This window comes from Lissotriton helveticus, chromosome 5_1 (genome assembly GCF_964261635.1).
Source record: "Lissotriton helveticus chromosome 5_1, aLisHel1.1, whole genome shotgun sequence".
Classification (NCBI taxonomy): Eukaryota; Metazoa; Chordata; class Amphibia; order Caudata; family Salamandridae; genus Lissotriton; species Lissotriton helveticus.
Genome location: NC_136065.1, coordinates 84,588,307 through 84,610,551, shown reverse-complemented (window position 1 = coordinate 84,610,551; position 22,245 = coordinate 84,588,307). Strand labels below are relative to the sequence as shown.

Sequence of the window (22,245 nt, the reverse complement as noted above, 5' to 3'; positions counted from 1 at the left end):
GCACATCCACCGTACCTACATGCACTGGGCATGCACACGGAAGGATAGTGCAAGGGTCTGGGGCTCACTCCATAGCAGCACAGTAGACTGTTCTTTCATCGGACACAGGAAAGAGGTCTGGTCATAACTAATGAGCCAACAAACTTAATCCGCTGCCACCACCACTTTAGGTTGCTAACTTAGGACATGGGAAGTAGTGTCATCTCTGTTATGGGGGCACGCTTGGCACGCCTTTGCAGGTCACCAAACAGGTACTGTTCGGGGCTTCAGGGAGCAATAACATTACAGTTTTGCACAACTCAGGAACACATTCCTTAGCACTGGTGATACAAGGACACAACCCTCTACCAAGGAGAGAGCTAAGACTTCACCTGATAATTCACAGTCTCCAGCTCTAAGACCCAGTGTGACATACCTCACCTGATAACACAGGCTCCTGGTCTAAGCCACAGTGTGACATACCTCACCTGATAACACACAGGCTCCTGCTCTGAGCCACAGTGTGACATACCTCACCTGATAACACACAGGCTCCTGCTCTAAGCCACAGTGTGACATACCTCACCTGATAACACACAGGCTCCTGCTCTAAGCTACAGTGTGACATACCTCACCTGATAACACACAGGCTCCTGCTCTAAGCCACAGTGTGTCATACCTCACCTGATAACACACACAGGCTCTTGCTCCAAGCCACAGTGCGTCACACCTCACCTGATAACACACATGCTCCTGCTCTAAGCCACAGTGTGACATACCTCACCTGATAACACACAGGCTCCTTCTCTAAGCTCCAGTGTGACATACCTCACCTGATAACACACAGGCGCCTGCTCTAAGCCACAATGTGACATACCTCACCTGATAACACACAGGCTCCTGCTCTAAGCCACAGTGTGACATGCCTCAACTGATAACACACAGGCTCCTGCTCTAAGCCACAGTGTGACATGCCTCAACTGATAACACACAGGCTCCTGCTCTAAGCCACAGTGTGACATACCTCAACTGATCACATAGAGGCTCCTGCTCTGAGCCACAGTGTGACATACCTCACCTGACAACACACAGGCTCCCGCTCTAAGGTACAGTGTGACATACCTCACCTGATAACACACAGGCTCCTGCTCTAAGCCACAGTGTGATGTACCTCACCTGATAAAAAAAGAAACAATTGATGGACGGAATGCTGGACAATGCAAACATTCACCCCCAGTCACAAGGGTCTGGGTTCAATCCATCATTCTCTTGCTCACCACACCACCTCAGTTTGGACCCAGCCATATGCAAATCAGTCTTGACCATGTTCCTTATGGGAACAGTCCAGCCCGAACTGCTAAGGCAGGTCCTGGCTGATGAGTGCTGAAAGCCCAAAACCAGTCCTAGGATGCTTGTTTCCAGTCCAGGGAGGACCTGGACTGGCAGTTCGGGCTGGACTGCTTCCATTGGGCGCAGGGTCAACACTGATTTGCATATGGCTAGGTCCTAACTGGAATGGCATGGTGAGCAAAAAACTATAGATTTAGACCCAGATCTCTGTACTGGGGTGAATGTATGACATTGTTCTGCATTTTGTCCATCAATTGTTCATTTCGTACCTCACCTGAAAAAGCACAGGCTCCTGCTCTAAGCCACAGTGTGACATACCTCACCTGATAACCTACAGGCTCCTGCTCTAAGCCACAGTGTGACATACCTCACCTGATAACTCACAGCCTCTTATCTTAGGATATGACTAGATGTTTATCCAATCTCCTCACTCATCTTTTACAGAAATCGCTGAATTACCTTCAGAAACATTGATTTATCTGGTAATTCTGCGTTTTGTAACAGAATGCACATGCTTTGTTTATGATTTTGAACGTGAAATTCCAACACCAGTGATTACCCATCACTTTGAATGAGCGCCATTGTAGGACACCCCCTCAGTGTCTCCTTCTGGGTGAACACATCCATTGTGCTGGCAGGACAGGGGCAGCTGGCACTCCCCAAATCTTGTGTCTTCCATCCCAATGGATGTATCTTCCTGGCCCCCCTTCTTTTACATCATCATGTGACTTCAGCCAGTCTCTCCCCTCAGCCCGTCTCTCGGTCTTTGACTGTCTCTGCCTGCGGTGGGTTCTCTTCCTTGCACTCCATGGATCGAGCTTCTCTGCAGCTTCACAAACTCTGACCTCTCTACAGTTCGTGAGGTGTCTGAGGGAAGGGGGAGGGCAGGAGTGTGAGAAGGACGGAAGACGGGAGAAGGGACGGTAGTAAGAGGTTGCAGTTGAGAAATTAGGAAAAGCACATTATTGGTCTGATTTTTTTAAGGAACTATCAACCCCTCCACCCTCCTCCTAGACTCCGACTCTAAGGACGGTTTGTAGAAAGCTATTTAATATCTAAACAGCTTTTCTTTGCTTCTGACAGAACAAGCTAAGAACTGAGAAGAATAAAATTCAATCTGAATTTGAAAAGCTGCGGCAGCTTCTGAAAGAAAATGAGCAAATACTGCACAGAAGACTGGAGGAGATGGAGAAGAAAATCACCCTGATAGAAAATGCAAATATCACCAAACTGTCCAATCAAATCACCTCTCTCAAGGCCCTGATAACTGAGATAGAAAAGAAGTGTGAGGCGCCGTCGTGGGAACTCCTGAAGGTGAGATACTGTTTGGAAAATAAAACAGAAGAAGGAAGTGAAATATTCATATTTTGTGTGCATTATTAAATGTATGAGCGGAACAGGTATGATCTCCTGGCTGGGTCAATGCACAGTGACCCCACACACTCTGAGAGACACACAATATGCAGACATGGATAATTTACATTGTCCCACTTGATGCTGTGAGCCCAACTCCATATACAAACTGTGATATGTACAGTGACTGTTTACAGTGTGATATACAAGTTAATAACCCATCTATTTACAAATTATTTATGTATTTTATATATTGGGAGAATGCAACACACCAAGCAATTCCAGTGACTGTAAATAATATATGAAGACCAAGGAGCAAAATGTGATAAAAGTTAGATAGAAATGGAAAGCTTAATAAGAGACAACACCTGAGAGAATTGGAAAGAAACCAAATTCCTTCTTTTCTAAGAAGTTTGAAAACCTTTCTGTTCTAATGTGTTTACTTGTCTCCTGGTGCAGGTGGCCACTTAGGTTCCCGTGCACCAAACCTCTTGTTAGGGTGAACAGCTATTTAACCAGGAATTTGAAATCGTAATGGAAAGCTCACTGGATTTTTTGTCATCCCAGATAAAGACAGAGATTGCCACAGAAAACTCTTTAGTTTGAAGAATAGTAACAATTTTATATCACGGGTAACCCCTGATTATATTACAGTGTGCAAAATGAATGTCGGCAAATTGCTGCCCTGCAGCAATAGAAATTTGATTTACAACTGGATTATTTTAAAACAGTAAACGGCAACCAAATTCCTCAACAATGTGGCTTAGGTTGGGATTAGAGGTGTAAACATCCATATTGTGGGCATACGCTGTCACTTTAACACTAATGCTCTACTCTACTCAAATAAGTTGATTTGGGAGCATCCCTCGGAGGGCGACAGGAAGCATCCCTCTGAGGGTGACAGGGAGCATCCCTCTGAGGGTGACGGAGAGCCTCCCTCTGAGGGCGACAGGGAGCCTCCCTCTGAGGGCGACAGGGAGCCTCCCTCCGAGGGTGACAGAGAGCCTCCCTCGGAGGGTGAAAGAGAGCCTCCCTCGGAGGGTGAAAGAGAGCCTACCTCGGAGGGTGACAGAGAGCCTCCCTCTGAGGGCAACAGAGAGCATCCCTCTGAGGGTGACGGAGAGCCTCCCTCTGAGGGCGACAGGGAGCCTCCCTCTGAGGGCGACAGGGAGCCTCCCTCCGAGGGTGACAGAGAGCATCCCTCTGAGGGTGACAGAGAGCATCCCTCTGAGGGTGACAGAGAGCATCCCTCTGAGGGTGACAGAGAGAATCCCTCTGAGGGTGACGGAGAGCATCCCTCTGAGGGTGACGGAGAGCATCCCTCTGAGGGTGACGGAGAGCCTCCCTCGGAGGGTGACGGAGAGCCTCCCTCGGAGGGTGACAGAGAGCCTCCCTCGGAGGGTGACGGAGAGCCTCCCTCGGAGGGTGACGGAGAGCCTCCCTCGGAGGGTGACGGAGAGCCTCCCTCGGAGGGTGACGGAGAGCCTCCCTCGGAGGGTCTCAGAGAGCATCCCTCGGAGGGTCTCAGAGAGCATCCCTCTGAGGGTCTCAGAGAGCATCCCTCTGAGGGTCTCAGAGAGCATCCCTCTGAGGGTCTCAGACAGCATCCCTCGGAGGGTGGCAGAGAGCATCCCTCTTAGTGTGACAGAGAGCATCCCTCTTAGTGTGACAGAGAGCATCCCCCCCGAGGGTGACAGAGAGCATCCCCCCCGAGGGTGACAGAGAGCATCCCCCCGAGGGCGACAGAGAGCATCCCTCTGAGTGTGACAGAGAGCATCCCTCTGAGTGTGACAGAGAGCATCCCTCTGAGGGCGACAGAGAGCATCCCTCCAAGGGTGACAGAGAGCATCCCTCCAAGGGTGACAGAGAGCATCCCTCCAAGGGTGACAGAGAGCATCCCTCCAAGGGTGACAGAGAGCATCCCTCCGAGGGTGACAGGGAGCACCCCTCCGAGGGTGACCAAGAGCATCCCTCCTAGTATGACAGAAAGCATCCCTCCGAGTTTCACAGAGAGAATCCCTCCAAGTGTGACAGAGAGCGTCCCTCTGAGGGTAACAGAGAGCATCCCTCTGAGGGTGACATAGAGAATCCCTCCGAGGGTGACATAGAGCATCCCTCTGAGGGTGACATAGAGCATCCCTCTGATGGTGAGAGAGAGCATCCCTCCCAGGGTGACAGAGATCATCCCTCTTTCCTTCCGCTCTTTCCTCTCGGACCGGTTTTTCAAAGTGGCCATTCCACCTGGTCAGTCCTCTTTCCATCCTTTGGGACTGGGAGTCCCTCAGGGCTCTGCGTTGAGCCCCACTTTGTTCAACCTGTATGTGAAACCGCTGGCTGCTGTCGTCAGACAATGTGGCTTAACCATGACATCATATGCCGACGACACGCAGCTGGCGGTGACACTCAGTGGGGACCCTGAGGTGACGGCGCCCAGATTCTGTGCAGGACTAATAGCTGTGGCAAATTGGATGCGCAGTAATTGCTTACAGCTAAATGCCAAGAAAGCCGAGGTCCTGATTCTAGGGAAGCAGGCGGAACTTTGGGGAGATCAGTGGTGGCCTCCTGAGTTGGGGGTGTCCCCCGTTCCAGCGGCCGAAGTTAAGAACTTGGGGGTCTGGCTGGATCCTAATCTCTCTTTTACCAGCCATACAAAGAGGATTGCAGCTACCTGTCATGGTATTCTGAGAGGACTGAGACCAATCCTCAAATTCTTTGACCCTCCCACTCGGCAACTGGTGGTCCAGGCCTCTATCCTTTCTCGGCTGGACTACGGGAGTGCACTGCTGCTTGGAGTAAATCAGGCTGAGGCTACTAGGCTACAGAGGGTGCAGAATGCCGCTGCGCGGGTCATTGTTGGCCTCCCGAGACGTTGTTCTGTCTCTGCAGTTCTGACATCTTTTCACTGGCTGCCAGTCAGACAGCGAATCAAATTCAAGGCTCTCTGTCTGACATTTAAGATCCTGAAACTTTCTTCGCCTCCTGCCCTTGTGGGCCTTGTTTCTCTCTATGTCCCCACGCGGTCTCTCAGGTCGGAATCTCTTCTTCTGGCGATTAAGCCTAGGTTCAGACTGAGTAGGATGGGAGGTCGCTCCTTCTGTGTTTTGGCGGCTGGACTATGGAACTCCCTCCCTGTCCATATTCGTGCCTTAAATAGCCTGACTCTTTTTAGACGCGCTATAAAAACCCATCTGTTTGCCTCCGCTGACTGATTCCCTCTCTTCTCAGCATTGGTCTGTTGTGTTGTGGTACCTGACCAGGCGCCAGGACGCCCCTTCGCTGGGGCAGCTGTGCGCCTAATAAAAGTTATTAACATAACATAACATAGTGTGACGGAGAGCATCCCTCTTAGTGTGACAGAGAGCATCCCTCTTAGTGTGACAGAGAGCATCCCTCTTAGTGTGACAGAGAGCATCCCTCTGAGTGTGACAGAGAGCATCCCTCTTAGTGTAACAGAGAGCATCCCTCTGAGGGTGACAGAGAGCATCCCTCTGAGGGTGACAGAGAGCATCCCTCTGAGGGCGACAGAGATCATCCCTCCAAGGGTGACAGAGAGCATCCCTCTGAGGGTGACAGGGAGCACCCCTCCGAGGGTGACCAAGAGCATCCCTCCTAGTATGACAGAAAGCATCCCTCCGAGTTTCACAGAGAGAATCCCTCCGAATGTGTCAGAGAGCATCTCTCTGAGGGCGACAGGGAGTATCCCTCCAAGAGTGACAGAGAGCGTCCCTCTGAGGGTGACAAAGAGCATCCCTCTGAGGGTGACATAGAGCATCCCTCTGAGGGTGACATAGAGCATCCCTCTGAGGGTGACATAGAGCATCCCTCTGCTGGTGAGAGAGAGCATCCCTCCCAGGGTGACAGAGAGCATCCCTCCGAGTGTGACAGAGAGCATCTCTCTGAGGGTGACAGAGAGCATCTCTCTGAGGGTGACAGAGAGCATCCCTCTGAGGGTGACAGAGAGCATCCCTCTGAGGGTGACAGAGAGCATCCCTCTGAGGGTGACAGAGAGCATCCCTCTGAGGGTGACAGAGAGCATCCCTCTGAGGGTGACAGAGAGCATCCCTCTGAGGGTGACAGAGAGCATCCCTCTGAGGGTGACAGAGAGCATCCCTCTGAGGGTGAGAGAGAGCATACCTCTGAGAGCGACAGAGAGCATCCCTCTGAGGGTAACAGAGAGCATCCCTCTGAGGGTGACAGAGAGCATCCCTCTGAGGGTGACAGAGAGCATCCCTCTGAGGGTGAGAGAGAGCATACCTCTGAGAGCGACAGAGAGCATCCCGCTGAGGGTGACGGAGAGCATCCCTTGGAGGGCGACAGGAAGCATCCCTCTGAGGGCGACAGAGAGCATCCCTCTGAGGGCGACAGAGAGCATCCCTCTGAGGGCGACAGAGAGCATCCCTCTGAGGGCGACAGAGAGCATCCCTCTGAGGGCGACAGAGAGCATCCCTCTGAGGGCGACAGAGAGCATCCCTCTGAGGGTGACAGAGAGAATCCCTCTGAGGGTGACAGAGAGCACCCTCTGAGGGTGACAGAGAGAATCCCTCTGAGGGTGACAGAGAGCATCCCTCTGAGGGTGACAGAGAGCACCCTCTGAGGGTGACATAGAGCATCCCTCTGATGGTGAGAGAGCATCCCTCTGAGGGTGACAGAGACCATCCCTCCCAGGGTGACAGAGAGCATCCCTCCGAGGGTGACAAAGAGCATCCCTCCGAGGGTGACAGAGAGCACCCTCTGAGGGTGACAGAGAGCATCCCTCTGAGGGTGAGAGAGAGCATCCCTCTGAGGGTGAGAGAGAGCATCCATCTGAGGGTGAGAGAGAGCATCCCTCTGAGGGTGAGAGAGAGCATCCCTCTGAGGGTGACAGAGAGCGTCCCTCTGAGGGTGACAGAGAGCACCCCTCTGAGGGTGACAGAGAGCACCCTCTGAGGGTGACAGAGAGCATCCCTCTGAGGGTGACAGAGAGCATCCCTCTGAGGGTGACATAGAGCATCCCTCTGAGGGTGACAGAGAGCATCCCTCTGAGGGTGACAGAGAGCATCCCTCTGAGGGTGACAGAGAGCATCCCTCTGATGGTGACAGAGAGCATCCCTCTGATGGTGACAGAGAGCATCCCTCTGATGGTGACAGAGAGCATCCCTCTGATGGTGACAGAGAGCATCCCTCTGATGGTGACATAGAGCATCCCTCTGAGGGTGACGTAGAGCATCCCTCTGAGGGTGACAGAGAGCGTCCCTCTGAGGGTGACAGAGAGCGTCCCTCTGAGGGTGACATAGAGCATCCCTCTGAGCGTGACCGAGAGCAGCATCCCTCTGAGGGTGACATAGAGCATCCCTCTGAGGGTGAGAGAGAGCATCCCTCTGAGGGTGACAGAGAGCACCCTCTGAGGGTGACAGAGAGCACCCTCTGAGGGTGACAGAGAGCACCCCTCTGAGGGTGACAGAGAGCACCCCTCTGAGGGTGACCGAGAGCCTCCATTCACCAGCTGTGAACCTGGCGTAACCCTCTAAACAGTACGTTTAACTCCTTATACTGAGATGAACTTGTAATATAGCCGCGCCGCATGCCAGTCATAGACAACTTGTCATAAAGAGTCCAATAGTCCAAATCCTTTACTCTTGCCTGGTTCTTCCTTAAATTTGTATAGAGGGTCTTTCATCTCAGCCCCTTCAATCCAACAGCTCACCCCATGCTGGGATGAATTAAACCAGTAATTGGCGGGAGCTTCACACAAGCAGATCCATTAATAGTCTATAACTGCCAAGAGGCGGTCACATTTCTTTGTCCTTCCTGGGCAGCTGTGATCTCATTTCCTAGCTGGCTGCCACTTACACAGACTCCTCTAGTACCCCTTCCTTGTACCTCCTCTTGCGGGGCACTCTTCTACCCCTTCTGCTCGTACCTCCTCCTGCCGGGCACTCTTTTAGTGTTCCTTTCTTGTACCTCCTCTTGCAGGGCACTCTTCTAGTACCCCCCGTGTACCTCCTCCTGCAGGGCACTGTTCTACGCCTTCGGCTCTTAACTTCTCCTTCATGGCAGTCTTTTAGTAATCCTTCTGTTCGTACCTTACTCTTCTGTAGAACACTCTTCTAGCATCCCTGCTGTTCATACTTCCTCCTGCAACTCCTGTTTCCTGTAATACTTTTAGTATAATAAAACATGGCACACTAGGATCTACTTGTGAAAGTGGATCGTGCACTGCTAGTTTTTGGCGCTGTTTCAAATGTTTGTCGTGCACCAGTGATACTCTCCCTACCCAGGAGTGTGTAACATATAATCTTGAGGTCGCAGTCCTAAGTACTCTTGGGCTGTCTCACTGTGCACAGACTTTATGTGCTAGATAAATAAATCTGCACAATTTATTCGTCTTGTTTATGTCCTTTATTGCCAATTATTTCATGTAGTGTTATCTTCACACTAATATAATGCTTCTTGCATGATAGTTGTACATACAACTACAATATCCATAATGCATTGTTCTCCTTTCTTAGTTCATGTCACAATTCTCCTAATGCATTTCGGCACAATGTGCCTTTATCAGGGGATACCTAAACAAAAGATATGTTCCTTTTAATACTGAGAAAACTTGTCGATTTATATGCCACCACCTTAGTGTAGGTTTTAGTACCAGTGAACTGGCTCCGCTGCTCGTATCAAGTGCAATGTTATTTGTGTGTTTTTAGGAAACCGAACCTGCGTGTTAAACAATTCCCCAATTCTATCCTTTGAAATCGCATGTGGGACGCACTGATTGCTAGTATTTACATATGGCCACTGTTCTTATGGACGTGCTGTTTCCATGCGCTCTCTGCATGCGCTCTCTGCATGCGCTCGTGCTGAATGCTAGCCCAGCTTGTTTTTAGTTAACGTGGCATGCTGTCATCTCTACGTGTGTGAAAATTATTACAGAACACGCTTACCGAGTCCTCTATAATGCCGCTTTCTTCGGTTCTCCTCTTCTTCGTGGTCGGTTAACGCTGCAGCTACTCTAAGCTGCTACGCCGCACGTGTGACGTCTGATGTTAATTAACTCTCGCGGGCCACATTTAAAGGGGCCGTGCGCTTCGTGTCAATACTGCTGCGTGTGTATAAAGTTAAATATGAAAAAAACGAGAATGTCATGTACGTTTCTCTGAATCTAAAGAATACTTAAGTATATACGGTTGTGCAATTGCTAAATATTCATTAAAAAATCAACATAAGTATACATATCAGCTAGACATTTGTGATGAATGGACCAAATTGTGCGACAATGATCTATAATGATTACTCAATCGATTATAACTACAGATAACACAAAAGTTCGACCCTCTCATTCAACCCATTCGGTTTTAGGGTATTTAGATGATATATCCAATGATTCTCCCTCTTCAATAGAGTCTTTTTATTATCTTTACCTTCAGTTCTTGTTATTACCTCCAGAATGCGGGCTTTTAATGAACTATTCTGGTGTTTAGCTTCCAGAAAATGAGTGGCAATTGTCGATATCATCATTTTTGTTCTTATGTTGCTTTTGTGCTCGTATAGTCTTGTTTTCAGTTTTCGTTCTGTCTGTCCAATGTATACTTTCCTGCAGGGGCATTTTAACATGTAGATGGTATTCATAGTGTCACATGTCGCGTTCACTTTCAGTTGAATTTTATGTCCTTTCATTGGATGTGTGATGGTACTTCCTATGATTATATTGTGGCAATTGGTACAATTCCAACATGGTTTGGTTCCCATGTATTTAGTGGTGTCGTCTTCTGTCAGCGTTTCAGAATTTCGCCTATGTTCTTTGATCTCGTGTACACAAACAATGGATCCTGTGAAAAAACGTTATTAAAATCTGGTTCCACTCTTAGAATCTCCCATAGTCGTTTAATGATCTTTCTGTATTGTTGACTCATGTTTGAATATTTGGTCACACACTTTATTCTCTTGTCATCCTTCGCTAACTTGACTTCAAGTAGATCTTCTCTGGGCCTCCTCGTAGTTCTTTCAATGGCGTCTTGTATGACCTTATCAGGGTACCCACGTTGTTTGAAACGTGTTGTCATTAATATGTTCTGTGTGGAAAGCTCCTTTGGATCCGAGATGATCCTTTTTACCCTCAGGAATTGAGAATACGGAAGGTGAAGTTTTATTGGGTTGGGATGATAGCTTTCGTACCTTAAAATGTTGTTTCTGTCTGTTTTCTTTTTGTAGATGTTTGTTGAAAATCCTGTGGGTTGTCTGGGTATTTCTACATCAAAAAAAAGAATGGTTTTATCTTGTATTTCCGAAGTGAATTGAATTCTCTCATCTAGGAGATTGAGTTTTTCAATTTGGATTGCCAACTCTTCTTTTGTACCTTGCCAAATGGTAAAGATGTCGTCAATAAATCGTACATATAAGATTATATGTTCGTTCCATCTCTTGTTTGCCAAAATGTGTGCCTCCTCGAACTCATGCATGAACATATTTGCATATGTAGGGGCCGCACAATTCCCCATAGATGTCCCGCTTATTTGGAGATACCAATGATCATTCCAGGTGAAATAACTGTGCATCAGTGTAAATTCCAAGAGTTCCATAAGTAATACTTTCATTTCTTCCTGATAATCCATCTGTAAAAGCGCCTTCTCTACGGCTTCAATTCCCAGTTGGTGCGGTATGGATGTGTACAGGGCTTTAACATCTATAGTTCCCATTACTATTGGTTGTTCTTCTTTGGTGGTTACTGATGACAATTTTTTAAGGAAATCCATTGTGTCCTTGATAAAGGAGGTCATTTTGGTCACAAATGGTTGTAATTACTTGTCTAGTTTTGACTAGACAAGTCTAGTCAGATGACACGTGAAGCAGGAAGATGCCGCGCAGTTCAGCTACTTTAAACAATTGGCAGGCAATCCACAAAAACTGCAATATAGTGGCCCTTGTTTCCGTACTTAAAAGAAATAAGAAGGTGGAAATCAAATTTAAAAGCAGGTTCTTACACTAACCAAAGATTAAATTGTGTGAGAAGAGCAGTGACCAGTAAGCTCCCAGAGGCGTCTTCCTAACATCACAAGACATCAAGAGATAGGACCGGATTGAAGTTGGTCCCTCTCTTTTTTAATCAACCTGGATGTGTATTAAGCATAGCTACTTTAAAGAATAAACAAGATGGCACATCATAAATACTGTTCGATAGCATAATAGCTGAAGACAACCCACTCCGAAAAGTGACAAGGGAGTGCCAGGAAGGAAATATAAACCTGGATACCATGTTAATAAACAAGTCCTGAAGAAGGTGCAAGATTGTGTGAGGCACCGAAACGCCGCGTCGGCAGTTTGTTCTTTATGCGTAATAAACAAGTTGTACATTGATGGAATGCGACAGTTTGTTCTGTATGTTTGAGAAATATGATGTATATTGAGTATTTAGGAATTGGTTTTTAAATAGAGTTGAAAAACATTTTATACTAATGTGCATAGAATTGTTTGCATAATACATATGAAATAATGTATTTGTGTTTTTAACCCAAAAATGTTTTAATAAATGAATGACATTTTTAATTTTGTGTTTGCAATATTTGTTCATGTCAAAACTGATCTGCAATTGATTAAGGTGTAAATTTGGTAACCCACGCTTAGACTGAATACCCGACTTGTGCAATCTCTGCCCAAGGTAGGTTAGCATTATAAGTCTTGTTGTCAAAATCAGGATAAGGAGTTTTTGTTGTTGTTTATGATTGTTGACCCAATCCTGACAAAAGGGTAGCTCCCTCCTCATTTATTGGTACCTGCGGGAAAGTATACATTGGACAGACAGAACGAAAACTGAAAACAAGACTATACGAGCTCAAAAGCAACATAAGAAAAAAATGATTACATCGACAATTGCCACTCATTTTCTGGAAGGTAAACACCAGATAACTCAATTAAACGCCTGCATTCTGGAGGTAATAACAATAACTGAAGGTAAAGATAATAAAAAGACTCTTTTGAAGAGGGAGAATCATTGGATATATCATTTAAATACCCTAAAACCACATGGGTTGAATGAGAGGGTCGAACTTTTGTGTTATCTGTAGTTATAACCGATTGAGTAATCATTATAGATCATTGTCGCACAATTTGGTCCATTCATCACAATTGTCTAGCTGATATGTATACTTATGTTGATTTTGTTATTAATATTTAGCAATTGCACAACCGTATATACTTATGTATTCTTTAGATTCAGAGAAACGTACATGACATTCTCGTTTTTTTCATATTTAACTTTATACACACGTAGCAGTATTGACACGAAGCGCACGGCCCCTTTAAATGTGGCTCGCAGGAGTTAATTAACATCAGACGTGACACGCGTGGCGTAGCAGCTTAGAGTAGTTGCAGCATTAACCGACCACGAAGAAAAGGAGAACAGGAGAAAGTGGCACTATAGAGGACTTGGTAAGCGTGTTCTGTAATACTCACTCGCGTAGAGATGACAGCATGCCACGTTAACTAAAAACAAGCTGGGCTAGCAATCAGCGCGAGCGCTAGCAGAGAGCGCATGGAAACAGCACGTCCGTAAAAACAGTGGCCATATGTAAATACTAACAATCCGCGTGTCCCACATGCGATTTCAAAGGATAGAATTGGGGAATTGTTTAACACGCAGGTTCGGTTTCCCAAAAACACACAAATAACATTGCACTTGATACGAGCAGCGGAGCCAGTTCACTGGTACTAAAACCTACACTAAGGTGGTGGCATATAAATCGACAAGTTTTCTCAGTATTAAAAGGAACATATCTTTTGTTTAGGTATCCCCTGATGAAGGCACATCGTGCCAAAATGCATTGGGAGAATTATGACGTGAACTAAGAAAGGAGAAAAATGCATTATGGATATTGTAGTTGTATGTACGACTGTCATGCAAGAAGCATTATATTAGTGTGAAGATAACACTACATGAAATAATTGGCAATAAAGGACTTGAACAAGAAGAATAAATCGTGCAGATTTATTTATCTAGCACATAAAGTCTTTGCACAGTGAGACAGCCCAAGAGTACTTGGGACTGCGACCTCAAGACACTAGGATCTACAACAAGGACTTCTGGCACATTATTCACTGTTAATGTAATAAAAAAGTGGCAGAAAACGAAGGTGGAGCACAACTCTCATAAGGGCGAGCTGCCTCTGTCTTCTTGGCACTGATTTTACTACCTCTGAAGCCAGGGTTCGCACAAGCAGTGACCGGTCACAAGGGGCAATCCAGGAGTCGCAGCTGCAACCCCTGGCAAGTCCTAAATGAGGCCCATGCATGTGACCCTGTTGAGAACATCATACAATGAGTCGTGACTCCATTCAGATTATCAGAATGTGCTGTGTTTTGTGACTCCATTCAGAATGACAGTGTGCTGTGTCATTACCATTCAGAATATCAGTTTCTGCTATGTCATGTGGTCTCATTCTGAATGTCACACTCTGTGCTTGGTCATGCGATGCCACAGAATGTGCTGTGTCATGTGACCGCAGCCACCGTTTTCTAATCCTAGATCGATTGAAGTGTTTCAATCCTACAAATACTACCATAACTTTAACATCTTCTCTGGAAACTGATTTCACTTTGTTTCTCTGTTTTGCAGGATGTCAGAAGCACCCTAAGCAGGTAAGGCTGGTTTATTATTCTCCTGTCAGTGTGTAAGGAGCAGATCTCACTGCTGCAGTGTGTAAATGTCACTACTAAGTTCACACAAAGTGCTAGGAAACTTTCAGATCCTCATAAAATCACTTTGTATCCTCAAAAAAACTTTTAAGTCCTCAGAAAATACCTTTGATTCCTCTGAAAACGTAAGTCCTCTGAGAAACTCCATTGTATCATCAGGAAATGGTCTTAAATTTTCCTAAATCCTTGTAAGTCATCAGAAAACTCCTTTTAATCTTGAAATAATTGCTACAGAAATGAGCTGCTGTCCTCACAAAACCTATTTGTATCAATAAAACCTACCTGAAGTCCTCAGAAGAGTTCCCTGTACACACAGAAAACTAATGCACATTCTGGAAACTTCCCCTCCGGTTTCTGTAATTAGGAATTGTGGAAAAACGAATTCAAAGTTTCCCAACTACGATGCCAGTCTTCAAAACATCCATTCTCTGCTTCCAAACAGCAATGAAATGTAATTAAAGCCATGTTCAGGCCTCATTCATTAGTAAATTCCCTCCAATCTCTCTAAGGCCGTACTTTTAGAGCGCACGGCTGCCCAAAGGGGCGTCCCGGCGCTTTGGCAAAGAGGCCTGAGATCTACAAACACAAAGGGTAGCAGCACTGTTGTCACAAAATTACACAGAAAAGAGCAGAGTCTTCAGCTCTTTCCTGAAAGCCAGGAGGTTCGTAGCTTTGCGTAGAGGGAGAGGGAGCTCGTTCCAGTGTGGAAAAGTAAATTTTGCCATGTTCTGTGTCCCTACGTGTCATCCATCATATGTTATGTGTGCATGATTAATATGCATATGTTATTCCCCATGTTTGATTAAAGACGCAATTACAGTTGTGTCCACCTCTAGTATGTCAGTTTCCAGTTCTCGTGAATAATACGAGTATTAGGCCTATGTAAAGTTATGTTGCCACGTTTCTCAGTGTGCACGTTATTTCATTATAAAGTCCCTGTTTCTAGGCCTCAAAAGGGCCTGGACACCAGATTCAGCTCCTGTCTCCTAGCCCTCGCTGAGGAGCGATGCAGCCCCCACCTGTATCCTCGACCCTTCACTTACTTCCTGCCTCGCAGTGCCCGGTGCAGCCTGGCTCTGCCTCTGAGTCTGCCAAGAGTATGTTATGAGTCCAGTTATCAGTTCAGCCCTCCTTTCCTGCATTCCTAAAGCTACTGAATCGCATCAATAGTTTCCGTCATTGTCTAGCCTTTAGGGCTCCATGTTAAGAGAAATACTGTATTTAATGGTCATTTAATATTCTTCATCACGCACTACATGTAGAATAATGCATGCTCCAGTCTTAAAGTCTGTTAGCCTTTCCCCTCTTGACTTCTAGTTTATATCAACATGTTCCCTAAACATCAGATACTAGATAGGGTTTAGGTACATGTTGCTCCGACCCTCCAGACTTCAGTCTCTGCTTCTAGCACAGAGTTCATAGCCCCCAGCTTCTCCTAGTAACACGTCATTGCCAGTTTGCGCGCACCATTAGGTTAGAGGTCCCGGCTCCTCAGGTAGCCCCCTCCATGGTTTCCGCCCCATTCATGACATCTTCTGTTACGTCTGCATCACATGTCTATGTATACGCCCAGTTACACCTACTTTCACCCTTATCTTTCGCGACTGCTACGCGTCACACCTATTGCTCCACCCACTGCTACGCCTATTGCAATGTAATGCTATGTGTTTGCGCTATGTATATATGCTCATGTATTGTTATTTGAAAGTCAGATTCCTTCCTTCCCTTGTCCAGATCCTGGCAGCGCTGCCAGGCTTGCCATCCTATTCCTGTGCAGGTTGTCCTGATCCTGTCCTTATGCTGTATTAAACCTGCAAAACTCCCACTACCTCGAATCTTGACTCTTATTTTATTGAGCTATCTGTTATTCATTCATCCATTCAAAAATAGATCCGGTATTATTTATTTATATACCACATAATGGCGCCCGAATAGGGACTTGCCCTTTCCCCACGGGTCGGTGAAGCCACGCCGACCCCCTGACCCTCTGCAGTCGTGATGGAACTCTTCTGCGCAGTGGCAGATATTTCTGCTCAAGTATCCCTCAGGCCCACGGAGGAGACGGAGGAGGCGGTCCAGCATCCAGACGAGACGGTGGAGGAACGCGGCGAGTCCCGACCAGAGCCCAAGCCAAGAGTCCAAGGTCCGAGGTATCCGGAGGTCCACCCGTAACTGAAGTCCGAAGTCCGAAGTTCGTCGTCCGTCGTCGTAGCAGTGCAGTCCAGTCCGAGGCCTTCCGTTCTTGCTGCCCGGTGAGTACCGTTACTGGGGTGGTATCTAGACAGGGTCAATCTAACTGACTCTGGTCTGTGGGTTGGTGGTACACAGTCCCACAAACGAAGTGTCCACTTCGGTGGATGCGGGTCCTGACGTGTCTCTTTATGAGACCGGTAAGTCTCGTACTGTTTCAGCAGTGCATCTAGTTTCTGTTCTAGTCAGTTTCTGTTCTCGAGAAAATTCAAGTGTTCTGTTCTCAGTATTTCCAGGTAGTATTCTGTTCGAAATGTTATTTTAAATGTTTTTCATGTATTTTAATGTCGTGGTATGAATGGGGAATAAGTATCGTGTTCATTGTGTATTGTATTGTGTCTAGATTACAGTTCAGTCATGCCCATATTTTCCAAGTTACGTCAGTTAAAAACTAGAAAGGGTCTGCTGGAAGCAGCAGTCCCCGTCCCGCCCAGGGACAGTCCAGGTCACTTTATGTATCAGAAACATGGCATAAGTGCCATATTATATCTAGATTTATGGGTAGAGTATACCAAGGAGCTGGAAGAAAAGTATAGATGGCCCGTATCAGGTACGTGGGATGCCGAGTGCATCATGAGAGTAGAAGAGGCATTATGGAAAAAGAAAGCCAGACAATCACAGAAAGATGCCATTGAGTTATGGCGCAAAGAAGCTCATAAAAGAACCGAAAAAGAAATCAGAAAATCAGAATTAAGTAGAGAATCCCAAGAGCGAGCCCAAGAAAAAGAATTAATCGAGATAGGTGAACAAGTCAAAACTGAACAGAGAGACAGACAGAGGAATGCCCTTATTAAGGGTATGTATCCTCTTCTTGCCGAGGGCTTGCCAAAAGCGACCCCGGAGGCATCCAGTAATTTTCCGCCACCATTAGTTCCGACTAAACTACGTCACAAACCGACCGCAGCTGATATTTTTATTTCGTCCTATCTGGACGATACAGTCCCTGAATATGCAAATCCTGTTCGCGCTCCGCCAGTCCCTGTAAATCAGGCACATCCTGCTCCTCCAGATACCGGGGCACCCCTTGCAGTACCCGCTACGGTACCCCCGGTCCAGCCAGCATTTCAATTTCCCGCCCCGTTACGAAGAATGTCAGTCGACGATTCTAGTCTAGGGGCCGCAGGAGGAGGTCCTCCTCAAACCCCGCCGCCACGCAAGCGTTTATCAGCACTCGAATTACATGCTCAAGCATCACAGCGTACTCCCAAGAGTAATAAGTCTGTTGCAGAAATCAGGCAAGCCCTTGGCGAATGTGCCTATGACCCAGTTCCAGGCGAGTTTAATATGGTTTTATATTCAGTACGCGTAAGAAGGGTGACCGAGTATCTAGTCACCTTACCAAACATGAAAGAAGATCTAGACAGAATATATTGTTTCATCCGTACAGGGGATGACCCAGAAAGTATTGGTGATGCCATGTCTCAAAGGAAAGCTGAGATCCAGCGCATGATATTAAAGTTTTTAATTAACTGTCTAATAAGAGAACAAGATTACCCGTCTAAAGACCCGGAAGAAATGAAAATTCTAACAAAGTGGAGTGATAATATAGCCGAGGGTAAGCACAATACCATCAATGCTATGGAGAGTATGTACAAGAAAATACGCAGAGAAATAATAAAGATACACGAACAGCGTAAGGCAGCACAAGTAAGCGAGAAAGAAAGTAACTCTGATCCTGAAGAGGAAGACGACGAGAATCCCGCCAGAATAGCGTATGTAGGAAAATCCAGATTTCCAGATCACCATTTACGCCTAGAACACAAGTCAATTTTCCATCATTCCGCACCAGAAAAAGGTTCCCTAGAACAAGTGTTCCAAGCTACCGATCACATTCTAAAATCACGAATCGGTTACAGTGAGTTAAGTACCATGCATGAACAGGAACTAGCCCGATCAGCAGTCCGATGGATTACTGATTCTACCACTTTTCCAGACGAAATAGTGGCACAAATGTTTCTGAAATTGCCCCCAGCCGAGCAACGACTGGTGGGTATGTATATGATCCAGCACCTCATCACTCTGTATGAGGGTCAGCATTCCGATCCAGGTCCGTTACATGATATCCTGAACGAGTTACTCCAGTATAGATGGAGAGGTCTAGGTACCGATCTAATTAGTGTCATTCTAGAACAGCGCCACAAATATAGAACGTTTCTGAACCCGCATTTTGTTCATGTCTCACCCCCTGAAAGTAAACCATTTTACATAGAAAGACAGAACCCGTTACGAGAAGTGCATCCAGTTAAGGCAGAGGATGGTGAAATGCAACGAGTGTTTGTTTACACCCCGATTACGAAGATGGAACTCCTCGAAATGAAGAAATTAATTCCCTGTCATGATAAACATCCAGCAGGGTTCCATAGAGAATTAAAAGACATGCTCCGTATGGGAGAATACACTTACCCAGATATCATTAAAATGTTAAAGGTCCTGTTGCCCGCAGGGGTGTATGAAAAGCTCAAGGAAAAAGAATGGGAGGTGGGAGAGAAAAAGATAGATTGGGCAGTTCTAGAAGCTGAAGATAAGTCACGTGTACCAGGTACCGGTCTAGGAGAGAAATGTAAAGAATTACCAGAATTATTGATTCAAGTTTTGCCCAGATTATTAACAACGAAAAAGGAAGACTGGGATGCAATCTCAGCCTGTAAACAGAAACAAGAAGAAGATATTAGTGATTTTTATTCTAGGTTTGAAAAGTGCTTTAGCATCAATAGTGGCCTCAAGACAAGTAGCGAGTCATACCCTCATCTCTTTGTTACTAATTTAGTCGAGAATTCAAGTCCACAAGTTAAAAATCGAGTTTTGAAAGTCGAAAGTACCTGGCAAGCTAATACTCCGTCCCAGATGCTCCAGATGCTCCAGTACCACCAGAATAGAATCAGGGAAGAGCAAGAACACGAGAGAAAACGTATGAAAGACACGAAAATGAAAGTATTAGTTGCACAATCCGTTCCTCAAGACAGTCAGAAGAGGGGTCCGAATCAAGTCAATCACCCTGCAGCTCCCGTCAAAGGGAACTGCAATTATTGTAAACAGCCAGGTCATTTTATAAACGAGTGTGCAGTTCTGAAACACAACATAGCTACCGGTAAAACAAAAGAAAGACCACGTCCGCCTAGACAAGAGCAAGTTTCACAGACTCCTCAGCCACAGAATGCACAACAGACAGTTACAGTACCGCAGCCTATTGCTGCAACACAGCATGTTACACAGCAGATGTACCAGTACGCACAGTCCGAGTATCCAGAGTATCAGCAGTATTCATGAAACAGCCTAGAGAGGGAGGTAGGCTTGCCTCTCATCGAGATACCTGTAGATCAAGAGGGTCCCTATGTTCATAGTCAAGTATTAGGGAAAGACAGAAAGTTTTTGATTGATACAGGGGCAAGTAGGACCACAATTAGTCATGCCGAAGTTCCAGGGGCTCCGCTCTCAGGCTCTAGAAATGTTTCCCTTGGATTTTCAGGAAAACCCATTGTAAATGAAATCTCAAAGCCAGTCACTCTAGAAGTAGGTCCATTGTCCCGTACTACTGATCTGTTATTTACTAAGTCATGTCCAGAAAATCTATTAGGCATTAAAACACTGAAAGAGTTAGGTGCAGTTATATGTTGTTCCCCAGAGGGAATACGTCTGTTCCTACGTGACTTTAAGGGTCACTATGTTTTACGTGATTTTGATCCAAGACTGTCTAATGTTCCGCAGCATTTATGGGCGCGAGGTCCAACTGATGTAGGGTACATGCAAATCACACCCCATCGTGTGACTCTCAAACCAGGTGTAGTGTTACCTCGAATCAGACAGTACAGATTGCCACCTGAGGCTGTAGCAGCCTTATCCAAAATTATTGACGAGCTCATCGCTCAAGGAGTAGTTGTAGAAACTGACTCCAACGTATGCAATTCTCCGATCATTCCAGTCATGAAACGTACTGATCCAAATGCACCCCCAGTATATCGATTAGTGATCGACCTACGAGAACTTAATAAATGTATTATTCCTCAGTACCCAGTTGTCCCAGATATCTCTTCCCTATTGACAACCATTGATTCCGAAGCTACGTTCTTTACTGTAATCGACCTCAAGAATGCATTTTTTAGTGTTCCAATTCATCCAGACAGCCAGTTTCTTTTCGGATTCTGTTTAAATGGAAGGAGCTATATGTTCACACGCGCTCCTCAAGGTTTCACAGAAAGTCCTAGTATTTACAGTCAAGCACTCAAGAGACAACTTGATAATGTTCACATGCCAACTGACACTGCCCTGCTCCAGTATGTCGATGATCTACTGATTACAGCCCGTTCTGAACGTGACTGCGAGCGAGCGTCACTGACGGTTCTGTATTTCCTAGCCGAGATGGGGCACAAGGTGTCCCCTTCGAAGCTTCAATTCTGTGTCCAGCAAGTGGTTTACTTAGGACACTTACTGTCCAAGAGGGGTAGGCAGTTGACACCAGACCGCATCCAGTTGATAGCGAGTCTTCCTCAGCCCAAGACCCAGAAGGAGGTACGTGCCTTTATTGGCCTTACTTCTTATTGCAGACAATGGATTCCTCAGTATGCATTTCTAGCCAAGCCACTGATACAGTTAACGACACAGGAGGCAGCCGTATCGACTGTTCTCCCTTGGACATCTGAACATACACTTAGTTTCAACGAGTTAAAGAAAGCTTTATGCCAAGCTCCAGTTCTAGCCACACCGAACTACAGTAAGCCTTTTACACTTTTCGTCACAGAACGTGAAGGTACAGCATTATCTGTTCTCACGCAAGATCAAGCAGGACAATACAAGCCTTGTGCTTATTTTTCGAGCACATTAGATCCAGTCGCCCAGGCGTTGCCTGCGTACCTCAAGTCAGTTGCAGCCACAGCACTAGCTATTAGGCAAAGTGATTCCATAGTTTTAGGACACTCCCTGACAGTACAGGTTCCACACTCCGTAGAAGTTCTTCTAAATCGAACTCAGACCCAGCACTTGACAATTGCACGTTTAACAGGTTATGAATTGACACTGTTCCAGCCACACATAGAAATCAGACGCTGCAACGTCCTGAACCCTGCTACACTGTTACCATCAGCTAATTCAAATTCTGCCACACATGACTGTGTGGAAGTAGTTAACATTACGACAAAGCCAAGACAAGATCTGACAGATATTCCATTACCAAACCCCGACCTGACACTTTATGTGGATGGTTCATGCATGAGAACAAGTACAGGAGATCTAGTCGCTGCGTATGCAGTGACTACTGACACTGAAGTTATTGAGACACACCGTATTGACACTCTGTCCGCTCAAGCAGCAGAGCTAGTTGCTCTGACACAAGCCTGTATACACGCCAAGAACCTGAAAGTTAATATTTACACAGATTCACGTTACGCATTTGGAGTCGTACACGACTTTGGAGTGCTCTGGCAGGAGAGAGGTTTCATGACTTCTCATGGAACCAAGATTCAGCATGGTCTCCTTATCCAAGCTCTATTAGATGCAATACATTTACCGACATCCATTGCTATCATGAAGTGCAAGGCACATACGAAAGTCACTGACATTATTTCCCAGGGTAACGATCTAGCAGATCGCACAGCCAAGCTTACAGCCCAGACTCCAGACATTCCAGTTAACATGACACACACTCCAGATCCGACTACA

At 46.2% G+C, this 22,245-nt stretch overlaps 1 protein-coding gene across 1 annotated transcript in view; it reads left to right on the top strand.

The window, feature by feature from the left end:
* Positions 1–22,245, top strand: part of LOC144754166 (E3 ubiquitin-protein ligase TRIM39-like) — a 102,257-nt gene that overhangs the window by 41,506 nt on the left and 38,506 nt on the right. The window contains exons 3-4 of the mRNA XM_078641748.1: positions 2,413–2,643; positions 14,264–14,286. Of these exons, the coding sequence (XP_078497874.1) occupies positions 2,413–2,643; positions 14,264–14,286 (254 nt within the window). The remainder of the gene's footprint in view (positions 1–2,412; positions 2,644–14,263; positions 14,287–22,245) is intronic.